General features: G+C 36.4%; 1 protein-coding gene across 1 annotated transcript in view; it reads left to right on the top strand.

Annotated features, from left to right (window-relative positions):
* The first annotated feature begins 3,624 nt into the window (after nucleotides 1–3,624).
* The window catches only part of LOC124869119 (voltage-dependent calcium channel gamma-5 subunit), a 29,548-nt gene continuing 7,623 nt past the window's right edge, over nucleotides 3,625–25,549 (top strand). Inside the window, exons 1-2 of the mRNA XM_047366858.1 lie at nucleotides 3,625–3,809; nucleotides 20,063–20,303. Coding sequence (XP_047222814.1) covers nucleotides 20,108–20,303 — 196 coding nt within the window. The 5' untranslated portion in view covers nucleotides 3,625–3,809; nucleotides 20,063–20,107. The remainder of the gene's footprint in view (nucleotides 3,810–20,062; nucleotides 20,304–25,549) is intronic.

Raw genomic sequence — 25,549 nt, 5'->3', positions numbered from 1 at the left:
CTTATGCTACAACTGCATGTTTCTGTTTTTCTGTGTTAGATTAAGATACACATTAGACTGTGCTAACATAAGTTTAATTGTAAGTTTAATTTTTATGTAGATCAAATTTGTTCATTATACCCATTCCTTAGTTTTGTTCAGTACGTTGGAACCACAAAACTGTATGTTATATTTTATTAGGATACTACATAATAAACCAAAGCAAAACAGTGCATTATGAAGTGAATGGGAAAGGATTCATGTTTTTTTTCAATTTTAACCGATACAAAATCTGAAAAGAGAAGCAGACATTTGTATTTAACACCAGGGTTCTCAGTAAAACACATCTAGAAATTAAAATCATTACAAAATCTTTTTTGTACAGTAAAATAGCTCAAGCTCAGTCAAACTGGATGAAGGCTGTCTGTGAACAGCAATTTTAAGAATTGGCACATTCTGTTGGATTTAGGTGTGGAATTTGACTAGGTCATTCTAACACTTGACTACGCCTTAGCCTAAAACATTGCCTTGTAGATCTCCCTGTATGTTTAGCGTTTTCTCCTGGGATTGCCGTGTATTCATCTCCATTCTCCTTTCCGCCAACTCTTGCCAGCTTCTCTGTCAAAGTATTACCACAGCATGACCGTGCCACCGCCATGTTACATTATGGGGATGGTGTTTTCAGAGTGAAAATTACATTCCTTCATTACTTTACTTGCTCAGCACGTCTTCAGGAGGAACTCCTAGAAATTTTACACAATGTTATTCAGATAAGAGGGGTGAAAAAAATGTAGCAAATATTTTACAAAATTTGACCTACAAGAGAGACTCAAAGACTCTCAAAGATGAGTAATCAGGTTTAGTCGTGAGAACATATAGTGAATTCTCTTAGAATATCAGTTTTTCCATCAATTTCTCAGATTCACAGAAAGACCTAAGTCAAGGTTTTACTAATGGTTTCTATTGATCACTGAAACTTTTTCACAAATTTTTTCTAACCTTGATGTCTGCACCATTTTGAATACTACTTCATCTTGTTAATAGAAATACATTATTCCTCGAGCCTACCTGTGAAGATTAAAGCTACTTTACTGATATCTTTTCAAATGAGGCCAGATAATTATACCGTGCTGATGGTAGGCAATAAATGAAATGGTAATGAAAAGATTTTAAAGGTTCTCCCACACATATTCTGTAGGTTATTTCATTTTTATCCATTTTGTACTTCTAATGTTAGTGTTAAGCCATCTGAAAGTTAAAATAAAAGTTAAAAGCATTTGAGGTAAACAATGCTATATAGATGTGACAAAACATTCAGGTGAGGTGGCTTTCTTAAAGTAATTTTGTTGTTTCTTTGAAGTGCACTCACAACATTCACATTGTGTATTATTTATCAATATAGTTTCTGGTTAATTCTAAGATATCTTTTCCACAGCCAGTGTTTCCCTCATTTTTTTATAACAGCATGACAGAAAAGTTTATTCTTCTGGAAAGTGTATGAGTTTTACAGTTTTTGTCACTCCCAGGCTATTTGCTCTCAAATAATTAGCTTTCTTTGGAAATCAAAAAGTGAAAAATTTTGAAAGACTAAGATTTTGCAATATATATGCCTTTAAATAAAAAAAACTAAGCTTTTTCTGATATATTATCATTTCTTTCATGTTCTTACTTACATATAAACAGAATGTATGTATTGCTATTATTTTCTTTTTACCTGTGTTGTATTCAAGATCTATTCCTAAAAGTAAAACAGCAAACCTATTTGCCTCTTATTTTAATCATGTTTACCTATTTTTACCAAGAACTCCACCACTTTTATATCTTGGGTCAAAATTATGTTTGGTTTTTATCTGTTGTCACACATATTATTTTATAGATAAACAGGCATTAATTAAATCTAGGAAAATAATACATATTACACAACTTAATAGTGTTTTAGATGACATGTCATCAGCCCTTGATTAGAGATGTTGGACACAAGTCCCACAAAATGCCTATTTTAGAGCAGCCCGTGTTGTGAGATTTTCCATAACAGTAAAGAATTTCCAAATGTGGACTCTCTTGTTTTTTCTTAAGTATCAGTGCAGACAGAATTGCCCACAAACACAACCTAAGTAAACATTCAGCCAGCGGTTAGGAAATGATAAGAAGACAATGTTGTCATAAATGATTACATTGTTATGCTTTAAAATGCAGTCCTGCCTTAAGTGAAACAGATGCAGTAATGTTACAGTCCAATACACATTCATGTCATTGTGAGCAATTACCAAGACAGGGTGTACGGCAAAACCAAATTAATATATGTACACATGCATCAACAGTTCCATGTTTGTCTCAGTTTGTGCAGTCATGTTTTTATTGTGTACCTACAGTAGACCTAAAGACATTTTTCTTTTTTTGGAATAGCACATAAACATCTAATCAAGACAAATGAAAATGGTAAGCTCTTGAAGCTTATGGAAACTCTTTGGTTGAAATACCTCTTCCTTCCGTTTCACTTCAGTGATGTCATGTTTTTGCCACCCACTGGAGAAACTGGTTTACCTTAAAAAAATAAAGCGTTTTATTGTAAAGGGCAGCAGCTACTTAAGATATTGTCAAAGGTTGTACATACTCCCTCCACAGTAACTGGTGTCTTAACAATAGTTCAACTTGGAAACACTCACAAAGAGAAGACAGGGATGCAATTAGAAAAGTTTATTAGTGAATGTTTGAGTCTTCCATGTTGCATTTTCGTTTAAACTCCATTTTTCGATATTCATCCTGTTTCAAAAACTTGTCAATTTTCTGTGTAAAAGTCCTTTATGGAGCGGTGAGAAAAATTATGTCTAACACTGTGCACATTGCCATCGCAGTTCATTTGTTTTTTTGAATCACGTCCACCAATTAGATGCTGAAATGTGAAAGCCACAATTCTCTGCTCACCAAGTGTTCAGGATTCATGAAATATCTATGCTTACAGATTGTATTTCACTTGAAAGATTTGGAATATTTTCAGTACTTGAAGGTGTTTTTTTTTCAAAGTGGAGGTAAAAATGGTATGCTTGAAATGTGTTGAAAAAATAACACTCCAACGCAGAAATAATGCTGACTGCAATAAGAATTTAGGCTTGATTACATTCCAATCAAGTCAGCGAGCGGTGCTGTAAAATGCCAAGTCAGAGTGAAGCTGATGACAGCTTCCTTATTCACTCCTGCTTATGATCAGTTCTATTCATTTACACACAAGGAATCGATGCCACTATTTAAAAAGAGTTAGGCTGTGCCATTCCATCTAAACAAATGTTCTGAACAAGCCATCATTTAAATTACATAACATTTATTATGTTTTAAAGAATTAAGCAAATACCTAATGAAACTGTAAATCTTAGTAAAAAAAAAAAAACACGTACAGAACAAAGGGGTATGCTACAATGGCAATAATTTAATGAACCAATTGAGAGTGATTTTGAAGGCTCTGGATGCACAGAAACTTTTTTTTATAGTTTTGTGTTTACTTTAGGTTAACTAAGCCAATGCTTAGAACCCAACTCCTCACTGTCAGTATTGCTTTTGAACAGTTCACCATCATATCGAGCATCATCTGCACGCAGCATCTCTCCCGCGCGCCGCGCTCTCTCGCACACCTGTGAGGAGAGGAAGAGCGCCAAGTCTGCTGCCACGTGCCGGGCATCGCGCGGTCAGTCAGTGCTGCGTTGGACAGTAAAAAGAGAAGCGGCGCGCGAGCTTACACAGCCGCCACGTTCCGATCAGAGATAAAGTGGACCGACTGAACGCAAACATAGGACGAGATAAGGAAGGAGATTTATCAACGAGTCTGCTTTACGAAGGTAAATTATTTTGGTCTGTTTTTACTTTCGCGTTTGTTTGGAAGTATAGTTTTCTCAACTGTTTAATATATAAAAGACAACAGTAACAGTAAACATCACAAAGGGTTGTTCATACCTACTACTATAAAACAGACTGCAATCAAGTGATTTTTCTGCCTTCCTCTGTGACGAACGAGATGTTTTTGTAGTAGTCTATATCAGTGCCTCACTTGACGTTAGACATCACTAGACCAAACACATATATTCTTTTAAGGGGTTTTCAAGATTAAACGAGTCCTTCTTTCTCTTCTAATCCTCCCTTTAGATAGAAATAAAGCTAAAAATTTACTTTTAATAATTAAAATGGTAAAGCTTTTTGGAGCGTAAAACGCTCTCGCCAGGCGAGAGGGAATTGAGAAAAAAAGGGGGGGAAAGAACAAAGAATAAACATTCGGCTACGACATAAATTTATTTTGATCCACGTTGACTCTGAAGCACAAATATTGTAGACACCGTTGGACACAGACGGTGAACAGAGTTCAGATGTGTTCTTCCGCTATAATACACCATTTTTCACCAGGCTACTTATGTTATTGACAAATTGGTTAATGTGGAACATGTGAGGCGGATTCAGCACCGTGGACAGCGACGTCAGATAAAATTTATGAGCCCGTTGAACGGAACGAGTTAGCCTTATTAACTGATGTGTGATCGCACTAAAGAGTAATTTGACTCGGAATAAATCCAACAATAATTTTCTTTAGCTATATTCAGTACTTTAATATTATATACTATTTGTTGTAAGGGATAACAACTCAACAAACAGCCTCTATCTTTTCACTTAATCGGATTGAGTTAAGTAAAATGAAAACCTACTTGTCTCAACAGGCTGTTTAATCTGCTTAATCTGTTTAATCTGTTTAAACAGAAGCTGTTTAATTTTATGTGGATACAGATGTTCAGATTTTGACTTATAGTTTAAAAATCGCACCAGCCATTTAGCTTTTAGCCTTTGTAGTGTCAATTTAGACCTGATAATATCAGATTAAGGCTACTAGCATTCGATATATTTTAGTCAGTCATTTTCTATACCGCTTCTTCCATAGTGGGTTGTGGGGAAGCTGGTGCCTATCTCCAGCAGTCTATGGGCGGGAGGTGGGTACAACCTGGACAGGTTGCCAGTCCATCGCAGGGCAAACAACCATGCTCACACTCATTCACACCTAGGGGCAATTTAGAGAGACCAATTAACCAAACAGGTTAATTGTGCCACCGTGCAGCCCAAATATTTAATTTATTCCCATCATTCCCATTGTGGGAACTGATTTAATCAATGTAAACCTTTTAGTTTTTGCTCCGCTTTGGTTTTGACTGAAGGTATCTTTGAGTTACTTTTGTAGTTATTGCAGAAATGTTGCATGATTTACATCACTAGATGCACACTTTAGGTATTCAGCACAGCACCTATCTACCTTGTTGTTTTAAAAATATTCTTTGTCCTCCTCACCTCTACCCTTGTGCCTTGTTAACATCACACTGCCGCCACCAACAGATTAATGCTGCTGTAGGCAACCCTAAGTAAACAATGTATGAAGCAAATATAATTCTGAGAAACACAGATGTCTCCAGAGATGTCCATAAGTAATACTAAAAAGATTTAGTCATTATACAGTTGTAGTACCTGTATTTTAGTCGACGCTATCTTGGTCAAAATTCATGTTTATTAGAGAAGCACCAAGAAATTGGCCAGTGACTGCAAATGAACTATTTTCAGCTTGGTTAGCCTTGATCAGAATAATATTTTACTAATCAGTAAATACACCATACCTTTGTGCTACTAGGTCAGGCACAACAACAATCTTCAAACTCCACGTTTCATTCAGGCTGTAAGAGAGAGACAGAATAAGACTTAAGACTTCAGCAAGCTGAATGAAGTACAGAAAATTTCCTCTGTTTGACTTTTTGAGCTTACAAGCAGTCTGTCATGGAACATGCAGAATTTGGAAGTGTTGACAGCCTTTTGGAAATCTTGGAGCAAAGCTAAAGAACTATCTTCTCAAGAATATATACTAAGAGACTGCTATTTTAGTAATACTGGCGGAGCTAACCATCATATTCGCTAATCTAAGGCTACGTTCACACTGCAGGTCTTAATGCTCAAATCCGGTTTTTTGCTGAAATCCGATTTTTTTGCGTGGTCATTCACATTTCCAAATAAATTAGACTTGTAGTGATCTCCTGTGTGAACGCATTCATACAACTCAAGTGTCCCGCATGCGTAGTTGACGACCGGTGACGTCACATGTATTGAGTGTGCTTAGTTTTTGTGGAAGTAAATATGGATGGAAATGTTGGCCTGTATTTAGCGATTTTTAAGTTGTTTACCAATCGGAGCCAGCATATTAACAACGCAGTATTTTTTAAGAAAACTGAAAAGAAAGAGCCAGGTTTTTGGCCACGCCATTTTGTGGTACAGTGGCAGCGTCTTCAGTACAGAGAAACGTGTGGGTTTGGAGTCGAAGCCAGCAGTGGTGGGATAGTGATGTGAGCGGCTTTAATGATACGGACTTCATTCATAATTTTCAAATGACAAAGGCAACCTTTATGCGCATATTTTCTTCCCGCTTTCACGTAGCAGGACCCAGAATAGTGATGTTTGTCGAGTATCATTGACGTACAGGTCGCATTTGAAAAGATGTTTCTTTTTCTCTGCATTATAGAAAACCCCCTTAACATATCTTTTCTGTTTTTGAAGAAAAAAATTTGAATTGGCTGAAATAAGTTTTGACTGGTCAAAACTTTACAAACACCAGGGGTTGGAAATGGGCCTTAGAAGTCTTATTGGTGCATCTCTAACATTTATACATATTTGTCAGAAATTATTTGTAAAACTGTTTATGTCATTTTGCTTATCTGCACTATAAATGGGAGCTGTTTCATTGTGATTCAGTTTATTTTGTTTTGTTTTTTTCTCTTGGAGTATTTAAATATTTTCCAGTGAACAAGTTTCAAGAAATAATTTAAAGAAGTATGTGTTGAGGAGAAATTATTATGTGCGCATTAAAAAACAGTTTGCAGTAAATCGGTATACATGACTTGTTCTGTGGTTTCAGCAGTATTCATAGTTAGGCATTTTCGATGTAAGTCATGCAACTGTTCAGAAGAGTTGTGTATAGACAGAATGTAAAGAGTAAAAACCCTTTCTAACTGAAACTCACAATACTCTTAACCAGATGTTGTCTAATGATTCTTGTGTTTTTCAGTGCCTGCTTGCATGTATGGTAACAGGTAATCACTCTTTTTTAAAATAATTCTTGCATAAACTTCAAATAAGACGTATTTATGTTGTATTTCTTTATCTTGTATTCCTCCATCCCATCTCCAGTAAAATGCACAGCCAAACAGAAAGCCCTGTTTTAGGACTTGCTCATCAGTCCATTCATGCTTAGCTAATTTGAAGGCTTCTATGTGTTGCGTTGCCTGGCGACAGGGCCATGTCAAGCTCTTATAAACGGCAGACTTGTTCTCCCAACAAACATGGGGAAATGGATGCTAGTACCATTGCTTTGGGTCACTGTTTTTATGTAACAGTCTCTTAATGTGTTAACCCTTTCAGACCTCACTTCTGTTTTATTGTCTAAGGTATTATTACATTAAAAGACCCTTCAAGTTGTAGAGCAAACCATTTTGCATGACGTAAATATGTATAATCGTCCCAGTAAACAACATGTGACCATGGAAGGCCTTTAATGATAGTAATTAGAGCATTGGGAGGGGGGGGGGGGGGGGGGTGTTGGACAACTCTGTTGAGGACCAATAACCTCCATTCATGGGGTGCCTGGTAGTCTAATGCACCAATCACCATTCCCATGCACGGAGGTTTTAAATGCCCTATTTATGGCCTTTAGCCACAAAGAGGCAAACCCTTTGCTCATCATGTCTTATACAAAAATTGTTTAGGATTTTTAAAGGTATTGCAAGAAAAATGTCAAGACTTTCATACCAATGTAGGAGAGAATATGAAAAAAATAACTGCGTAAAGTCTAAATTGTTAATGAAAAGACAGCCTCAGTATCTTGAAGTGCCTCTGGAACAACTTGTAAAGCATGGGCTAGAGATGCCCCATTCAATTAGCTGTTAAGCCATTTACATGCAAATATTTGACCCACTCAGAATTTTACATTGGTTGGGGGATTTTTAATGCTAAGAAGATGTGAAAGTGTGACACACAAATTTCCATCTCATGTGCTGGCTTGACAGCTTGAACTTGCACCGCCACCATCTTCCTCCATTCTTTGCTAGATGAGATGTTGTAAGATGGTTTGCCTGCAGAAGAGATCTAGCTTAAATTACAATGTGTACTCTCATTTTCTGGGAAGGCATGCCCTTAAGGGTTGGCTAAGGCATCTCCAAAATTAGTCCACTGAGAAATTATTCTAGCTCGTTAACTCTCTGATGGAAGAAAGCCTAGCTCAAAGATAATGAGAAAACCAGGAACATGTTCTACTCATGCTTGAACGCAAGAAAAAACATGTAGGGCAAATCAGTTTTTGATAGTCATTTAGTGCAGGAAATACAGGTCCTTCTCAAAATATTAGCATATTGTGATAAAGTTCATTATTTTCCATAATGTCATGATGAAAATGTAACATTCATATATTTTAGATTCATTGCACACTAACTGAAATATTTCAGGTCTTTTATTGTCTTAATACGGATGATTTTGGCATACAGCTTATGAAAACCCAAAATTCCTATCTCACAAAATTAGCATATCATTAAAAGTGTCTCTAAACGAGCTATGAACCTAATCATCTGAATCAACGAGTTAACTCTAAACACCTGCAAAAGATTCCTGAGGCCTTTAAAACTCCCAGCCTGGTTCATCACTCAAAACCCCAATCATGGGTAAGACTGCCGACCTGACTGCTGTCCAGAAGGCCACTATTGACACCCTCAAGCAAGAGGGTAAGACACAGAAAGAAATTTCTGAACGAATAGGTTGTTCCCAGAGTGCTGTATCAAGGCACCTCAGTGGGAAGTCTGTGGGAAGGAAAAAGTGTGGCAGAAAACGCTGCACAACGAGAAGAGGTGACCGAACCCTGAGGAAGATTGTGGAGAAGGGCCGATTCCAGACCTTGGGGGACCTGCGGAAGCAGTGGACTGAGTCTGGAGTAGAAACATCCAGAGCCACCGTGCACAGGCGTGTGCAGGAAATGGGCTACAGGTGCCGCATTCCCCAGGTCAAGCCACTTTTGAACCAGAAACAGCAGCAGAAGCGCCTGACCTGGGCTACAGAGAAGCAGCACTGGACTGTTGCTCAGTGGTCCAAAGTACTTTTTTCGGATGAAAGCAAATTCTGCATGTCATTCGGAAATCAAGGTGCCAGAGTCTGGAGGAAGACTGGGGAGAAGGAAATGCCAAAATGCCAGAAGTCCAGTGTCAAGTACCCACAGTCAGTGATGGTCTGGGGTGCCGTGTCAGCTGCTGGTGTTGGTCCACTGTGTTTTATCAAGGGCAGGGTCAATGCAGCTTGCTATCAGGAGATTTTGGAGCACTTCATGCTTCCATCTGCTGAAAAGCTTTATGGAGATGAAGATTAAATTTTTCAGCACGACCTGGCACCTGCTCACAGTGCCAAAACCACTGGTAAATGGTTTACTGACCATGGTATCACTGTGCTCAATTGGCCTGCCAACTCTCCTGACCTGAACCCCATAGAGAATCTGTGGGATATTGTGAAGAGAACGTTGAGAGACTCATGACCCAACACTCTGGATGAGCTAAAGGCCGCTATCGAAGCATCCTGGGCCTCCATAAGACCTCAGCAGTGCCACAGGCTGATTGCCTCCATGCCACGCCGCATTGAAGCAGTCATTTCTGCAAAAGGATTCCCGACCAAGTATTGAGTGCATAACTGTACATGATTATTTGAAGGTTGACGTTTTTTGTATTAAAAACACTTTTCTTTTATTGGTCGGATGAAATATGCTAATTTTGTGAGATAGAAATTTTGGGTTTTCATGAGCTGTATGCCAAAATCATTCGTATTAAGACAATAAAAGACCTGAAATATTTCAGTTAGCGTGCAAAGAATCTAAAATATATGAATGTTAAATTTTCTTCATGACATTATGGAAAATAATGAACTTTATCACAGTATGCTAATATTTTGAGAAGGACCTGTACTTGTTATTCCACTTAGTTCTGTTGTTGGTTTAAGCTGTTTAAAGAGACAACATACTTACCCAATAACCTAACAAAACACTACTATTTGATTTTAATAATAATTCATCTGAGTTATTTGAGAAAAAGAGCATCTGCTACAGTTTGAAGAATCAGCACTATAAGAGTCTACTTGACTGGTTTCTTACAGTGCTGTACAAAGTTAATCAGATATCTCTACTAGCTTTACCAATTCAAAACCTGTTTTCTTGCTTATTCTTCTTTTCAAAATAGCTCAAGCTCAGTTAGATAGAACGGAGGGTGTCTGTGAACACACATTTTAAGTCTTGCCAGATTCTCCGTTGAATTTAGGTCTAGACTTTGATTGATCCATTCTAACACATGCTTATGCTTTGATCTAAACTATTCCATCTGGTGAGAAATAAGGTATACCCACAGCATGATGCTGCCACCACCATATTTCAATGTAGGGATAGTGTGTTAAGAGTGCTGTGTAGTGATAACTGACAAACACAAATAACTTTGCATGTTTGCATCTTCTTCCATGTTTGTTGTGTCTCTCACACGGCATGTGGCAAACAGCAAATAGACTTTTTAATGATTTTCTTGAAACTGTACTTATCTCCTTGCCACTCCTTTATAAACATCAGACTGAAGGACTGCCTAATTATTAGTTGTCCAGTTAACTGATTCTCCCCCCACAGCTATGGATCTCTACAGCTCTTCCAGAGTTACCACAGGCCTCTTGGTTGCTTCTCTGATTAATGCTTTGCTTGCACAGCCCCTCAATTTCTCCCTGATCCTGTTTGTTCACTTATTTCTCGATGGCGTCACTAAACAAACTCACACCACACTATTAACAGTTTCATTTGTACAGAAAATAATAAATCTATGTATCCTTCAATTTCTGTCACATAAAATCTCTATAAAATACACTGAAGTTTATGGTTGGCCAACATTGGCAAAAGTTGTTGACTAGATTAAGTTCAAGTGCAACTAAATTGATCAGCAAAGTCCAGTGCTGCAAAGAGATTAATCTCTTGTTTCAGTGCCAGGAATATTGAAGGCTTGGATAAGTCCCCTGAAAAGGAGTCAGATCAGTGGAGATGCAAGAAGAGCCATTGTGTTCAAGGCAAGATTTTATTGTGGGCATACCATGAACAGCCCCATGTGTAAGAATCCCTTTTGTTTTAGTATGTATAATCTTGTAATATTAGATGTAATGTTTCAAATTAATTGACCAATTTTGGTACCACTCCATAATGTTTTAACTTATTGTCTCGCTAGGGAAGTTAGCTAGTAAAATACTCTCATCAGCATCCATTTCTGTTTTGCTTTCATTGGTGGCAAATCAAAAAAAATATATACTGCATGGAATCTTGAACAAGCCACTGGAAATTAAAACAGTTAGAGCCAAGACAAAACCTTTCTTCAAAAAACATTTTTACCGCTGGAGGTAAAGATGCTGGACCTATCACCTGATTCCCAAGTTCAGGACCAGATTAGCATCTTCTCTTATGTAGCAATATACAACTGCCATGACAAATAAATGGAATAAATTCATTTTGGTGAGTCACACTGCTAAACAACCTTCCATCAACAGCATTAATCTTCATGGGTTTGTCCAAGGAGTGACCTTTAAATCTAGGTTCTTGGCCACAGAAGTGTCAAAACAACTTGCTTAAGCAGCCCGGTTAAAAGACACAGACATAAGAGAATAAGAAAATGGTATTTACGTCTTAACTGTTAAGCCCAATCTTTTACTAGACAGGAAGCAATAAAGTCTTCCTTTTAAGCATAGCAAATTTACGTTTTTACTCTCAGATGGAACTGGAGCCTCGCTGAACACTGATTGGTTCTACCCAGTAGAATTACTCCAGTAAGGCGATGGTCCTTGTGCGGACTTTCAGGCTGCTTACAGAAAGACCATATCAACGAGAGAATTCCTTTAAGTCATTTTTTATCAAACCTTTCTGTTTTTGAGAATTAGTATGTTTTGGTAGTTCAGGGGAATGAAACATGTGTCACTAACTCCACTAAGGCCCAATAAATGGCCCAGAGTAGAATTGCACTGTTTCAGTCATCTATTACTGTCAGTGTACAAAATTCAATCTCCTGATCAGAAGTTCTGTTTTCCCTGGGAAAGGGTTCTAAGAGAGCTGGTTGATTCAGGGTCAGAGGAATCATCTGTTCCACTCTGCCAGGGACCATATGTGTGCTCTGCCAGTGAGATGACAAATCACAAAGTCCAGTAAGTGTTAAATCACAATAAGCCTTAAGCTACATTGAACACTGAGCCTGGGGGAAGTTAACTCCTTTGCTTGTGAAGGAAATCTGTGGTAAATGGAGCCTGACTGGGTTGTCAAAGCAAAAGTGATTAAGCTTCTCATCCTGTATATGGATCCACTCTTTGAAAATCTGAGTCACATCAGGCTTATACCTGAGAAAAATATTAATACTACAAAGGAGATTAATCAATCATACAGCGGTTTAAAAATCACAAGACTGATTTAAGAAACATTACAAACTAGGGCTGCACAATATCAGTAAAATATGTAACTGTGATACTATTGCTGAATATTGCAATAATGATATTGATGAACTATTAACCCACATTTTTCCTAACTCTTTTCTTTCTCTAAATATCAGAATCAGAATCAGAAAAGCTTTATTGCCAAGTACGTTTTTGGACATACAAGGAATTTGTTTTGGCGTAGTCGGTGCAATACAATACAAATTAAACTGTATAAACATATCTACAATATAATATAAATATATGTGCACAGTTTTAAGTGAGTGAGAGTAAGTATAGAGCAGTATAAGATGCAAGACATATATGCAAGACATATATATACATATATATACATCAAGAACGGCAGTGAAAGTCCATTCAAATAGCAATATATAATATTGGTATGCAGATTTTGCATGCATGGCCCCTGAAATATATATTGACATGACAACTGCGATTAAATATATTATGCAGCTCTACCACAAACTTAAAAAATAAAAGAATTGGCACTTAGAACAGAGAAAACCTCCTACAAGTTTTTAGACTTCAGTAACACTGTTTGATTGTACATGGACTTATTTTCTTAAAACAATGTGGTAATTTGTAATAAGTAATTTGGAAAGGATCGTTATTAGTTTTTTCCTTGCATAACAAATACCAATGAAAAGACATACATAAGAGGTGTTATGATACATCCAACTAATGAGACAATGAGACAATTCACAATACTGGATTCATAAGAAAAGGAAAAACGTGGTTTAAAAGCAAAAACTATGTGCGAAAATTTTATTTTTAGAAGTTGCAAACTAGCATTTAACTCAGTTCTTGTTAGCAGTTAGAGATACGCCAATTACTCTTTTTTTCACAATAAAAGTTGTACCTTTCCTGTCACTCTTTCGACATTACTTTTATCCGCACAAGATTTATTATTTGGGCTGCTACTCAAATAATAAAGTGGTGAGGGCTTATTCAATGCTTCTGCAACTGAGCGCTGTGGGGTAGCCATATGAGAAGTCTTTGTAAGTCAACAGAGCAAATCAAGAACTGCTTCCATTTTGAGAGTCACATAAGAGTCTCCCACATAGATGCAGGGTGTTAAGCTTACACCACACACAGTCAAATCTGCCAATAATAAAAGAAGCTGAAAATAGGTTTTTGAGAAAAGACTTACCTCTTACCTCTAGGAAATATTGTGTTTCATTACTGCACATTCTCATGACCAAATATGTCAATACACACCAATATACATTCTTTGCAGCTTCTAAACCCTAACGAACATGTATCTTAGTAAACATAAACATCCAGAACTTCTTTTGAACCTCAAAACATATCTTCATGCTTCATGTGACATTAAGATCATGACTGTAAAAAGTTTCTGGGTCACTGACGTTGGCTCTATAAACATGTGTTCATTAAGAATTTTATTTGAAGAATAGGCTTCATGCTGACACAGCTGTCACTTCATGAACATGCATTTCATCTAGTATTTCTGACGTGATATTACATTTATATGTAGACTGAAACTTTTTCCATGTGTGGGATGCTGTTATTTCATGTCTGAGCTGCCCTGTAATAGGGGCTGCCAGTTTCACCCAGCTGAGTCATTGGCCTGATGACATATCTCCTCTCTCGTGTATTAGGCCGTCGCTGACCTCAGGCTTCCCCTTCCATCCATAGCAACATCACCCAACAGGGGTCAACTCACACAGCATGAGTGGCCTGTCCACTTCAGAGGCAATAGAGGGACTGCATTCACAGCCATGCTCTTACAGCCACAGAAACTGGGTCAATAAGCATGCCAAAAGAGATCTGCACTGTGACACTGACAAACCCCTCGAACAGTCATACAATCAAACAAATTCAAATTAGAATGTCAAATTAGGGAGCCAGATGTTTGCAGTGTGATTTCTCACTTTGCACAATGCCATTAGTATTTCAAAGCTTTGGTTAGAACTTGCAAGCATACAAGGATGACTAAAAGTGTTAATCAGAATTTAGATCTATTTGTGTTTAAGGCAGTCATTGCTTTCAAGGAACTTCAGCAATGTGATAGAGTAAAAAAAAAAAACTGTGTATTTAAAAAACTAAACGAAACACAATATAAAGGTAACTGCTGTGTCTTGTAGAAATACAGTCCTATAGCAAGGAAAATTTAATCAAAATGTTTTTAGTTGTCCTGCCAAGTCTAATTGATCATTGCTTGTTTGTTTTTGAAGAAATTTGTTATTTTTGCTGGGAGTTATTTGGATTAAGGTTGACCTGAGGCTGTGTGCACATTAAGAAAGAAGACATTGGCCTACTTTTGGTGATGATGTGCCCTTTACTCTGGCAATGGCTTATGTACGTCAGCCTGACTTGATATCAGCATGGCCTCTGGGCCCAAAGGAGAGATGATCGGTGTCAACTTACTGTGAAAGCATATATTTCATTTGTGAGTTTGAGGTTGTTGTTTTTATTTGAAGTTTTTCTTTTTTTTTTTTGCTGTTTAAAATTTACGAGACAATTTACAGTGTACATTTAAGTGACACAGAAATGTATTTTATTAGTTAAAATGTTTTGACATTTAACAGGAACATTAAAAAGAATTCTGCATTCTATTTCCCTCAAGTGCAGATTTATGTTTATTCAAGAGACGGGGCTTGTATTTAAGCCTTTGCAATGTGAGTGAAAGCTTTCGTCCCGGTGGCTTTGAACATTTAATGAGAAACATTTCTCTATTAAGATAATATCCCCTTTTTCCCAGCTGAGATCAGTTACCATGCACAGTCTTTTAGAAACCAGATCAAGGACTGACATGATTAAAATTCATGAAGGTTTTTCTATTGTGACACTGTGAGGGTCTCTGTGTGTGCTCTCTGATTGATTGTGGGTATATGTTTAAGTAATTTTAAATAAATCTTGGTTTTGTTTAATGTGATAACACCTTTTTAATTCCGAAGTATTTTTCAGTTTGTTCATTACTGCTCATTTTCAAAATACCAAGACGAGCAAGTTGAGTGAAGCCTGGAATAAAGCACAAATTTGACCAGTGATGATTTTTTCTGAGTCAAAAAGCAAAGCTGTTGATGTACTGGTTTATCTACAATATGACCCTCACCTATGGCCAAACGATAGCAGCCGAAATGACCCTTCTCCGTACGGGTGGCCAGACTCAGCTTTAGAGTTATACTTAGGAGCTCCATCACCTGCAGGAAGCGTGAAGTTAATCCTGTTGCTCCACATCGAAAGCCAGTTGAGGTGGTTTGGTTCCCCGATCACAATGCTTCCCGGGCACCTCCCTTTGGAGGTTTTCTGGGCGTTTCCCACTGGGAGGAGACCCAGAACTTGCTGAAGGGTCTGTATATCCTGTCTAGCCTGGGGACACGTTTGGTTCCCCTAGAATAGGAGGGAAGGCTTCACAGAGAAGAGAGCTTTTTGGGTTTCCCTCCTGGACCTGTTACCTTAGCAACCAAATAAAAATAAGCAGAGGTCGGTGACTGGATTAAAAGAAGTCATATTATCAATGTATTTTTTGTTGGCTGAATATTCACAAGGACTATCCCTCCTTAAATAGCCATTACTCTTTGCCTACTTGTCATTCTACTATGGCTTGGATCATCACCTCTGTCACTACTAAATTTTAATCGTGTGCTGAAAAGTTGAATGATTGATTAAAAATAGTAAATAAAGCAAGCATAAGCTGTTTCAGGTGATTGGCAATCTGTGCTCCGCCAATAGTCAGAAAGTTCTTCCTTTGCATGTTCATGTACTTTTTTATGTTTGCGTTACTGCCACCTGCTGACATGGGATGGCTAATTTTTAGTTTTTTTTCAATTTCTATTTGACATCTGTGAGGAGGTGACTTGTCAAATAGAATAAAATGCGATTTCTTAAAAAAGGAGGTTTTCTCAAAAGTTTTTACACGTTTCCCAGTGAGACCTTTAAACATTTTAAGAAAACTGGACAAGTGGACAACAAAGATACTTTCAAACAATGTAAAATTTTGTAAAAACTATGTGAATTTCTTCGCTTTTAAAATAAAAAGCACCAAAAAGAGCCATCATCCTATTGTTACTTCTATTTAGAAATTCTGTTTCTCACTTCTACGTTAAGATACAAAACCTGGGGTTCTTTTCTCAAACGTACACTTATAAGGAGTCAACTGCTAAAGTGCAGAAAACTTAAATCTGGCACCTTTGAAATTATGACTCTTTAGATGGTGGATACTCTGAATTTCAACCAGTAAAACGAGTATACTCACTGAAAACTGAATGAAGACCAAGTAGTCTAACAAGAAAAATGTATACTTTTAATCACATCACCTACCTTATTCTAATAAATTTACAGTAGTTGGAAATAAACAAATGCTCACTGCTGGAAAATAGTTATTACGCTGTCTATGTGGAAGTGCATAGGATATGCAGTCCCTGATACAAAGTGGGTTTTTTTTTTGTACCATCAAACTAAAAACAGCCCTTTGGGCAAATGTAGCATACAAGAGAGCCTATTGAGTGGAAAGCGTCTATTTTGTTGCAAATAGCTTTAAATAGAGCTCTTACTTGGAGACAGTGCATGAATGGTCCCTGATTGCACCACAGCTGAAAATAGCTGTTGTTTAATAATGCTTTTACATTAATGCATTAACATTAATGCTGGTGCTTTGGGCTGTAGTGAAATCTAATTTACTATGCATGCATCCCTACAATACATAACGTTTCCTGACATTACCGTTAGATCCTTTAAAATTAGCCTGGTGCATTCTTTAGAGGTTGTATCAATACGATGGGATTGTAACTGTCTGCTAAGAAAAGGCTCAATACTGTGTGTTGCAGTTATTGTCCCTCGTTACATTATTCATACAACTAGGAACTGTTTTAAATTATGTCATTTATTAGGGATTTTCTGTGATAGGCCAGCATTAGATAGGACATAACTATGAAGTAGACAGAAAATGTTACATGGTTTTCCAATTTTTTATCAAATAAAATAGTTTAGTTTGCATTTGTATTCAGCCCCCCTTTGGACTAATTACGCCTGTAAGTATTCTAAGGTATGCCTTGATTCTATCACTAACTTTGCAGATCAAGACAGTGAAAATTTTGCCTATTCATCTTGCAAAATAGATCAAGATCAGTAATATTGGAGCCAGAACATCCATGAACAGTAATGTTCAGATCTGGCCCCAAATTCCCAAAAGGATTTAGGTCTGGACCCAAACCCGACCATTCTAATATGTTAATATCTAAACATTATAGCTCTGACTGGATGTCTAGGGTCATTGTCCTGCTGGAAGGTGAACCTCCAACCCTAGTTTCATGTCTTCTACAGGTGCTAACAGAATTTGTTGCAGGATTGTCTTGTAATTAGCTCTAATCATCTTCCAATAGGTGCTGACCAGCTTCTCTTTTCCTGCTGAAGAGGAACAAACTCACAGCATACTGCTTCTACCACCATGTTTCACAGTGAAGATGGTGTGTTCAGGGTGATATACAGCATTAGTTTAACTCCACACATTTAAATATAGACTAAATATTTTGATTTTGCTCTCATCTGACCAGAGCATATTCTACACTTTTGCTATGTCATCTACATGGCTTGCAGCAAACCTCAACCAGAACATCTTAAAAAATTATTTCACCAGTGGCTTTCATCTTTCCACTCTTCCACAAAAAAACAGATTTGTGAAGGTTGCAACTAATGATTGCCCTGAGATTCTCCCACCTCAGCTGTGGATCTCTGTTTGGTTTCTCCATAGTGACTATTCCTATAGTCTGCCTTTCGGGTTGATTTTGTTCTTCTCCAGCCTGTCATTTTAGGCTGATGGCCACATCTTGGTAGGTTTGCAGTTGTGTCACACTACTTCTATTTTCTGACAATGGACTGAACAGTGGTCTTTGGGATGTTCAAGCTTTGTTTTATAACCCTGCTTTAATCTTCTCCACAACTTTATTATTATGCTGTTTGTTCACTAATGTTCTTTATTTACACTGAGATTAAATGAGATTAATGTAATTGCACAGCGGTGGATGATTTACTTGTTAGGTGACTTCTAAACACACTGATCACCTTAGATTTCTTTAATGGTAAAACATGGTAAATAGAGCTGAAAACATACAGAGACTTTTCAGAATTTTATTTGTAAAAATGTTGAAAACCTTCCATTTTTGTTGGTCTATCACATAAAATCCAATTAAATATACTTAGATGTTTGGTGTAAGGTGGCAACATGTGAAAATGGTCTGAGGCACTGTATTTAGCCATTGTTTCAACTTACTGTAAACTCCATGAAAATTATGCTTTCCTTTAAACAATGTGTTTTAGCAAGTTACAGATTTATAGATTGCATGACTAAAGAATTGGCTATATGTTAAGAAATACATATTCAACCAAGAAAGAACATCTTAACATGGTTTGGAAAATAAACGGTTATCAGTTCTTGAACCTCCAAGCTTTCTTTTATAATTGCAGAAAGATTTGTTTCAAAATCTGCTCAAAATGCCTGTTTTTCCTCAACCATAATCTCCACATCTCACCTGTCCTGCTGATGTTTCTGTTTGTAGAAACACCAACTTTCATCAAGATGACACTTCCATAAGCTTTTTTCTACCTGGGATTCATATTTAGTTGTGATACAAAACGTCAATCCATCGAGAGGCAGATGTGAAATGCCAAGTTGAAAATCCTTTCACACATTCCCTCCGTCTTCCCAGTTTCACTGTGTTCTCAGTGTGACAGCATACTGAGAACTCATTTATGAAATCAGCTCCTTTCATTGAGTCTGCAAGGCTGCAGCTTTAGTTTCCAGAAAATACTGACTACAGTCACCAGCTGATTTATGTACATTTATGTGATGCCTCATTATTGAAAAAGTCTATTTTAATGCTTTTACATGGAAAAAATGACAAAATATAATTCTAATCAGAATTAAAATAATTTCAGGTTTTAGGAAATATGTGTTTTTTCTTAAGAGAAAATGAAAACAAAGGAAACAAGCTTTAATTCTTTTTTAAGCATAATCAGTGTTATAATTTATATTGCAGTTTTTTCCTGAGAGCAACAAGATAATTTTGTCGCTTGAAAAATCAAATGATCTGCTTTCATGAACATGCTGCACTTAACATCTGATCCTGCACAATATTATTTAGTTTAATTAAGTTCTAGAATTTCCCCCCTTGTGTTTTTATTATCTGTAATGTGAAAAGGTCCATGTTTCATAATCTACTTGTATTTATTGCCTTCTCTCCATCTGCAACTGATTTCTGCTTGTAATTATAACTAGGAGATAACTGTGAATCACACTAATAAGAACAAGTGTCACTGGAATAGATAAACTTGGTAACATGAGTATTGTTTGTGCTTGTTGCAAATAATCTTTTTAAGAAATAAGAGTCAATACTGTTAGGAGGGAATAATAAGTTAGGAGGGAATAATAAGTTAGGAGGGAATAATAAGTTAGGAGGGAATAATAGGTTACAATAATAAATCAAAACAGCATCTAGTTGAATTAATAATGGTTTACATAATGTTCTATTGTTTGTAATCATAAAAGTCTTGCTTGTTTATTTAATATGTGACTGTTTTATCTTTCTTCATTTAGTTCCACTTTCTGCCAGCTGTGCACCACTGCTGTTGAGGCTTTGGTATGAGCCTATGCGGCAGGAAAGCGCTGACGTTGCTGAGCAGCGTGTTCGCTGTTTGCGGCCTCGGCCTGTTGGGGATCGCCGTGAGCACCGACTACTGGCTCTACCTGGAGGAGGGGGTCATCCTTCCCCTCAATCAGAGCACGGAGATGCGCATGTCCCTTCACTCTGGCCTCTGGAGGGTTTGCTTCCTTGCTGGTAAGTTAGTATGAAGTCAGAACAAGCAATGACATGAAGCAAAACACTGAAGTAAATCTCTTAAGTGCAAAGTGATGTAGAAGTTGGATGATTTTTTTTTTCATCTCACCAAGACAGTGATAATAGATAACATGCTTCGTAGTAAATACTTACCAGGCAAAACAACTACTCAGATTTGGTACAATCACAAAAACCGAAGAAATATTTTAGACCTTGAAGTTTATGTTTAAAAATTCTATAGTCACAGATTCCTGTAAAAAACAAACTTAACCTGGTTTCATATCACCTATAAAGTAGCACAATTTTGAACCTATAAGCAATTGGTGAACTATTATTTATTCAACAAATTGGTAATATGAGCATATATATAATATAATGGCATCATTGGTTAAGATGTTTAAACAGAATAATAAAAATAATAAAGATGATTCAATATTTTATGGCAGCAGCATTAACTCTCCCTGAGAAAAAAAAAACTAGCCTTATATTTATTTACATGCAGCAAGAAAGTCTTGGGTTTGAATCCTAGCCTGAGATCTTTCTACAGTTTCCTTGTTCTCCCTGTGCATGCGTGGGTTGTCTCCAGGTACTCCGGCTTCTTTCTACAGCCCAGAAGTATATATGTTAGGTTAGGTTACTGGTTGCTCTAAATTGTCCATTGGAGTGAGTGTGTGCATGCATGGTTGTCTTATTTGTCTCTGTGTTGTGACTGACGTGTCCACAGTGTACCCTGCAAGTAGATGCTAGTTTTCATTGGTCACAAAATGACTATAAGAAAGCAGCTACTTGGCTAAACTACTGTCAAAGCGATAACTTGTGTAGTGTAAGACAACTGCAAATTTCATTTTTCCCCAAACATAGTGAGGATGATGGCCAGAGAGGCAATTGTGTTATAATAATTTGTATATTATTTAATGTTTTCATACTTTCTAATGTGAGATACTTTGTGTTCTGATTTACCATTTTGAATTTTTTTTTTTTTATAGGCAGTAAAAGTAAAAATAAATCTCAAAACCTCAGAGATTTTCTTTCAGTTTTACAATTTGGTACTGTAAGTAGTGATGGTTTATTTAAAGTCTTTTTATACATTTTTGCCAGTGGTGCCAGTAACTGTGAAAGAAGCTGCAAATGCAATGAGATTTTATGCCGAACATATTTCGGCTGAATCTGATTTCCTAGTGTGGGCCATAAGCCAACACCTAAATCTACTCTTTCTGTCTATTATTTAGCACTTAATTCACCTCGCCTTTGAAGGATTTGATAAATTGAATTCTTCTTTTGAATGTAGGCAGTTCTCAATTAGACCTTGTACGAAAAGGGACACAATATTGATATGCAAATACACTCTTGATTTAAATTTTAAAGCTGGGGAATGATTTATTAAAGAAAAAAAAACAATAAGCTTCAACTTGTCCTAAACTTGGCTGCTGGTATGCCTGAATTTCCCCACTGAACGGCAATTCAGGATATTTCGATTCTATTCTATTCCCATTTTATACTCGTAGATTATAACTAGGTTCTAATTAAAGCTTCAACATACAAAAAGAAAAGGTCTTAAAGAACGACAAACATTTTCAATAAGCTGGTCTTTGCTTCCACACCACAAACATTCGGTCTTTGCAAGGGAGCACCAAATCAGGGACATTAAAATGTGGGAGAAAGTTTTATTTTTTATTTTATGAGAAAAAAACATTACAAATATAGATGTCTATTCCAGGATGTTCTTTGTGAAGTAACTTTCTCTGGTAACTACCCCCATCTACTTAAAACAATTGCATCAAGCATGCAAAACAATAAAATAAATTTGAAAATTTTAATTCTTAACAAGAACAGATAAGCTATTCAGTATTGAGACTTTTCAAAAATACTTTAACTGTTGTTTTGTTTTTTCTGTTGTTTTGAATAAATTACCCTTTGTGTTTTTGTCTTTTGCTCCCGTTTGTGTTTTTTATTTTTTCATGTTGAAGCAAATTTTTTTTACATCCTGGTTTTGATCCAGCAGCCCAAAATGCAAATACATTTCCCAGGCTTAAAAATGTTCTTCAAGAGTATGTGTGTCAAGCAAAATGTCATCAAACCGTTTTGCTTTGTAAGGACGAACAACAGTAGTTTGAAACAGAACTCATCAGAATACATCAACATATTTTTGTGATTGTGACAATAAAGTATTTTTTAAAGCCTTTTCCATATTGGAAAAATTTATGATGATCTCTAATGGAAGAATGTAATATACTAATAATCAAATAATATGAGAAAATATTTTTATTTGATAAATATGAATGTTATTGATCAGTTTTTATGAATGTTGAGGAAAATATATAATTATGGCAAATTATGACACAATAAATGAGTCAATTTTGTTTGTGTTTTTGCTAGAGCAGCTTATACCTCCTTGCTAGAAAATTTTAAGATAATAAAGCTTTGTCCATTTGCCATCCCATTACACCACAGCTTGAACGTCAGAAACTTAGGGTTAGGGCTAAGAATGAGGAAGAGCAGGTGAATTGGGGTGTGATCATAGAAATACATTAATCCAAAGTATCTAAGTGTTTAATACATCAATCTAGATTTAAGCATTGACTTTCAAATGCAATATATTTTTCATATGCACAACTGTGTTTCTTTTCTTATGACATTTCTTCTCTTTATCCACTTGTATGCTGCAGGTATAGAAGACTAGTTTCTGTTTGAAGCAGCTGAATACTTGAGCATGTTCATTTTCTTTACTTTCTATTCCTCTCCAATCACTCAAATCCTAATGCATGTGTGTGAGCTTCTGCTCTCTGGTGTACCTTTAAAACTGTCTATTTTTATTCCAGCTGATCGATGGCTGTCCATGACTTCCTTCCCCACAGCTGAACCCATGGCTGACTTACAATCTGTGCCACTAGAAATACCTTGGAATGATGCAAAAAAACTCCTCTTTTCATCCCTTTGAACTTTTACAATAAGTTAGAAAATCATAAATATTTCAATCGTATGCATGGTTTTGAAACATAAAGATTTTTGTTCCTTCCCCACTGCCGCACCATAAAGGCATGCTCTGTGATTTATTTTATGATTAACTGATAAGAGAAGCACTAATTATTAGTTTTAATCTTTTCTTAGAGACAAAACCCTCCAGGCAACCTTTTTCCCAGAGTAAACCAGGTATTAAACTTTGCTTTGCTTCCCTAGGCACTGTGGAAACAACTACTGAAAAATGTATAGCTGTAATACAGGTGTGTCTCACTAAATTAGAATATTATCAAAAAGTTAATTCGTTTCACTAATTCAATTCAAAATGTTGAGCTCTTTATTTTATAGATTCTTTACACACTGTTATGGGTTATGGGCTTACTTTTAGTCATTTTGATCATTTTGATTTCAACTAATTAAAACTTAAAACTTAGGATCCTGAGGTGAATAAATATTATTTTTGCTACAGAAATGTTATCGCCATGTTGTGGCCCACACAATAATGGTGAACACTGCTGATATGGCAGTTGTCTGATAGGCAGCCACTTGCGCCTTCCACAAGAAGGGTAAGGCACAAAAGGTCATTGCCTAAATGCATAATAAAAAATGTTTAGTGGAAGAAAAAAGTGTGTTAAAAAAAGGTGCATCAGCAACAGGCACAATGCAGCTTTGGGAGGACTTTGAAGTAAAGCCCCTTTAAAGAGTTGTGAGAAGATCTACAAGGTTTCGGCCGCTGCTGGAATAGTTGCTGAATAGTCAGCACACACAGATGTATCCAGGATTTTTGGCTACAACTGTTGTATACTTTGTGAAATTTCACTTTTGAACCTGAGACAACTTCAGAAGTGTATTACCTTGGCAGAGGAGAAAAAGGACTAAAGTGAGGCCCATGTGATCCAGAGACCTGTTTTCAGATGAAAGTGACATTTGTATTTCATTTGGAAATGAAGGTCCTGGAGTCTGAAGGAAGAGCAAAGAAGCCCAGAACCCAACCTTTTTGAGGTTCATTTGGACATTTCCACAGTAACTAGTGATTTTGAGAGCCATGTCATCTGCTGATGTTGGTTGACTGTTTTTTATCCTATCCAAAGTGCTGAATTACTGCATTTACGAAGTAAAACATGCAAAACGAGAAGCCAACCAGGTTCAGAGTGCTTATACTGTACAGCACATGACATACTTTTTAGTAGGCTATAATTTCTATTTTTAAAAGTACCTTTCATTTGTAAGTGTAGTATTTTTAATGTATTAGTTGCAATCTATTAACGTTGAGACCCATAGAATTAAACACTTAAAATATATTTATCTGTCTAATTTATCTATAATAAAGTTGCACCTGTGCAATGTATTATATCAATGTAACAGATATATACCAGTAAAGAGGACTGTTATCATCTGTTAGGGGTTTATGTAGGTCACAAGCACAGAAGCCTATTTAAGTTAGTAACATGTTAGATCATTTTTGATACAAATAGCCTCAAACATATCATACTAATCATCCATAAATTCAGCCATGAGGAGCTTTGTTGATCCCTTTCAGACAAAGGTCTACAATCTAAGGGCTAATCAGTTATAGACTGACTTCACAATTTAAGCTTCTGACTCTGTCAACCAATATGAGCTTGCTGCTGGAATCAGACTTGTTGGAGGACAAAGAAGCAAATTTTTTCAAACACAAAACTATTTCACATTTTATCACAAGCAATGATGTCCAGAATGCACTGATTGACATGAATGTTGAAATGTCCTAGTTCTCAATACAAATGTTGTATGAAGGTGCTGTAAATGTCAGTGAATTTAGAATAACAGTGTTCCATTTTTTATCCTTGCCTGTATAAATGTCTTCTTTTTTGTGGACTGTGTGGGTTTTTATCCCATTCGGGAGTGATAAAAAAAAATAAACTAGGTTCTGTTAGAGTTTATTTCACACTGGTAGATGTTGCCCATTTAAATAACATCTAGTCCAAACTTTACTTATGTTTTTTTGTGAAAATCCAGCAAAAATACTGACAAAAAAACAAATATGTTCACCAGATTCAAAGAATATGTCTGTAATTCTCCTTTTTAAAACACACACCATGCTGTGGTCTCACTTACTCTTAATATCCAATTAAGTAAGAATATAGACATCTTGTAACTTTCTTTACATTACTGGAAATCTTTTTTTGTTTTGTTTGCTACCCTTCCTAGATTTATCCTGTTGTCAGATTTGTTTTTTTATTGCTAACATTGTGTGTTTCATATCTCTCAGCTAGCCATGACCAACACAACTAATATTATTTCATTAA

The sequence above is a fragment of the Girardinichthys multiradiatus genome, chromosome 5, assembly GCF_021462225.1.
Source record: "Girardinichthys multiradiatus isolate DD_20200921_A chromosome 5, DD_fGirMul_XY1, whole genome shotgun sequence".
Classification (NCBI taxonomy): domain Eukaryota; kingdom Metazoa; phylum Chordata; class Actinopteri; order Cyprinodontiformes; family Goodeidae; genus Girardinichthys; species Girardinichthys multiradiatus.
The sequence above is the reverse complement of the archived record's forward strand: the minus strand, read 5'-3'. Positions and strand labels throughout refer to the sequence as shown.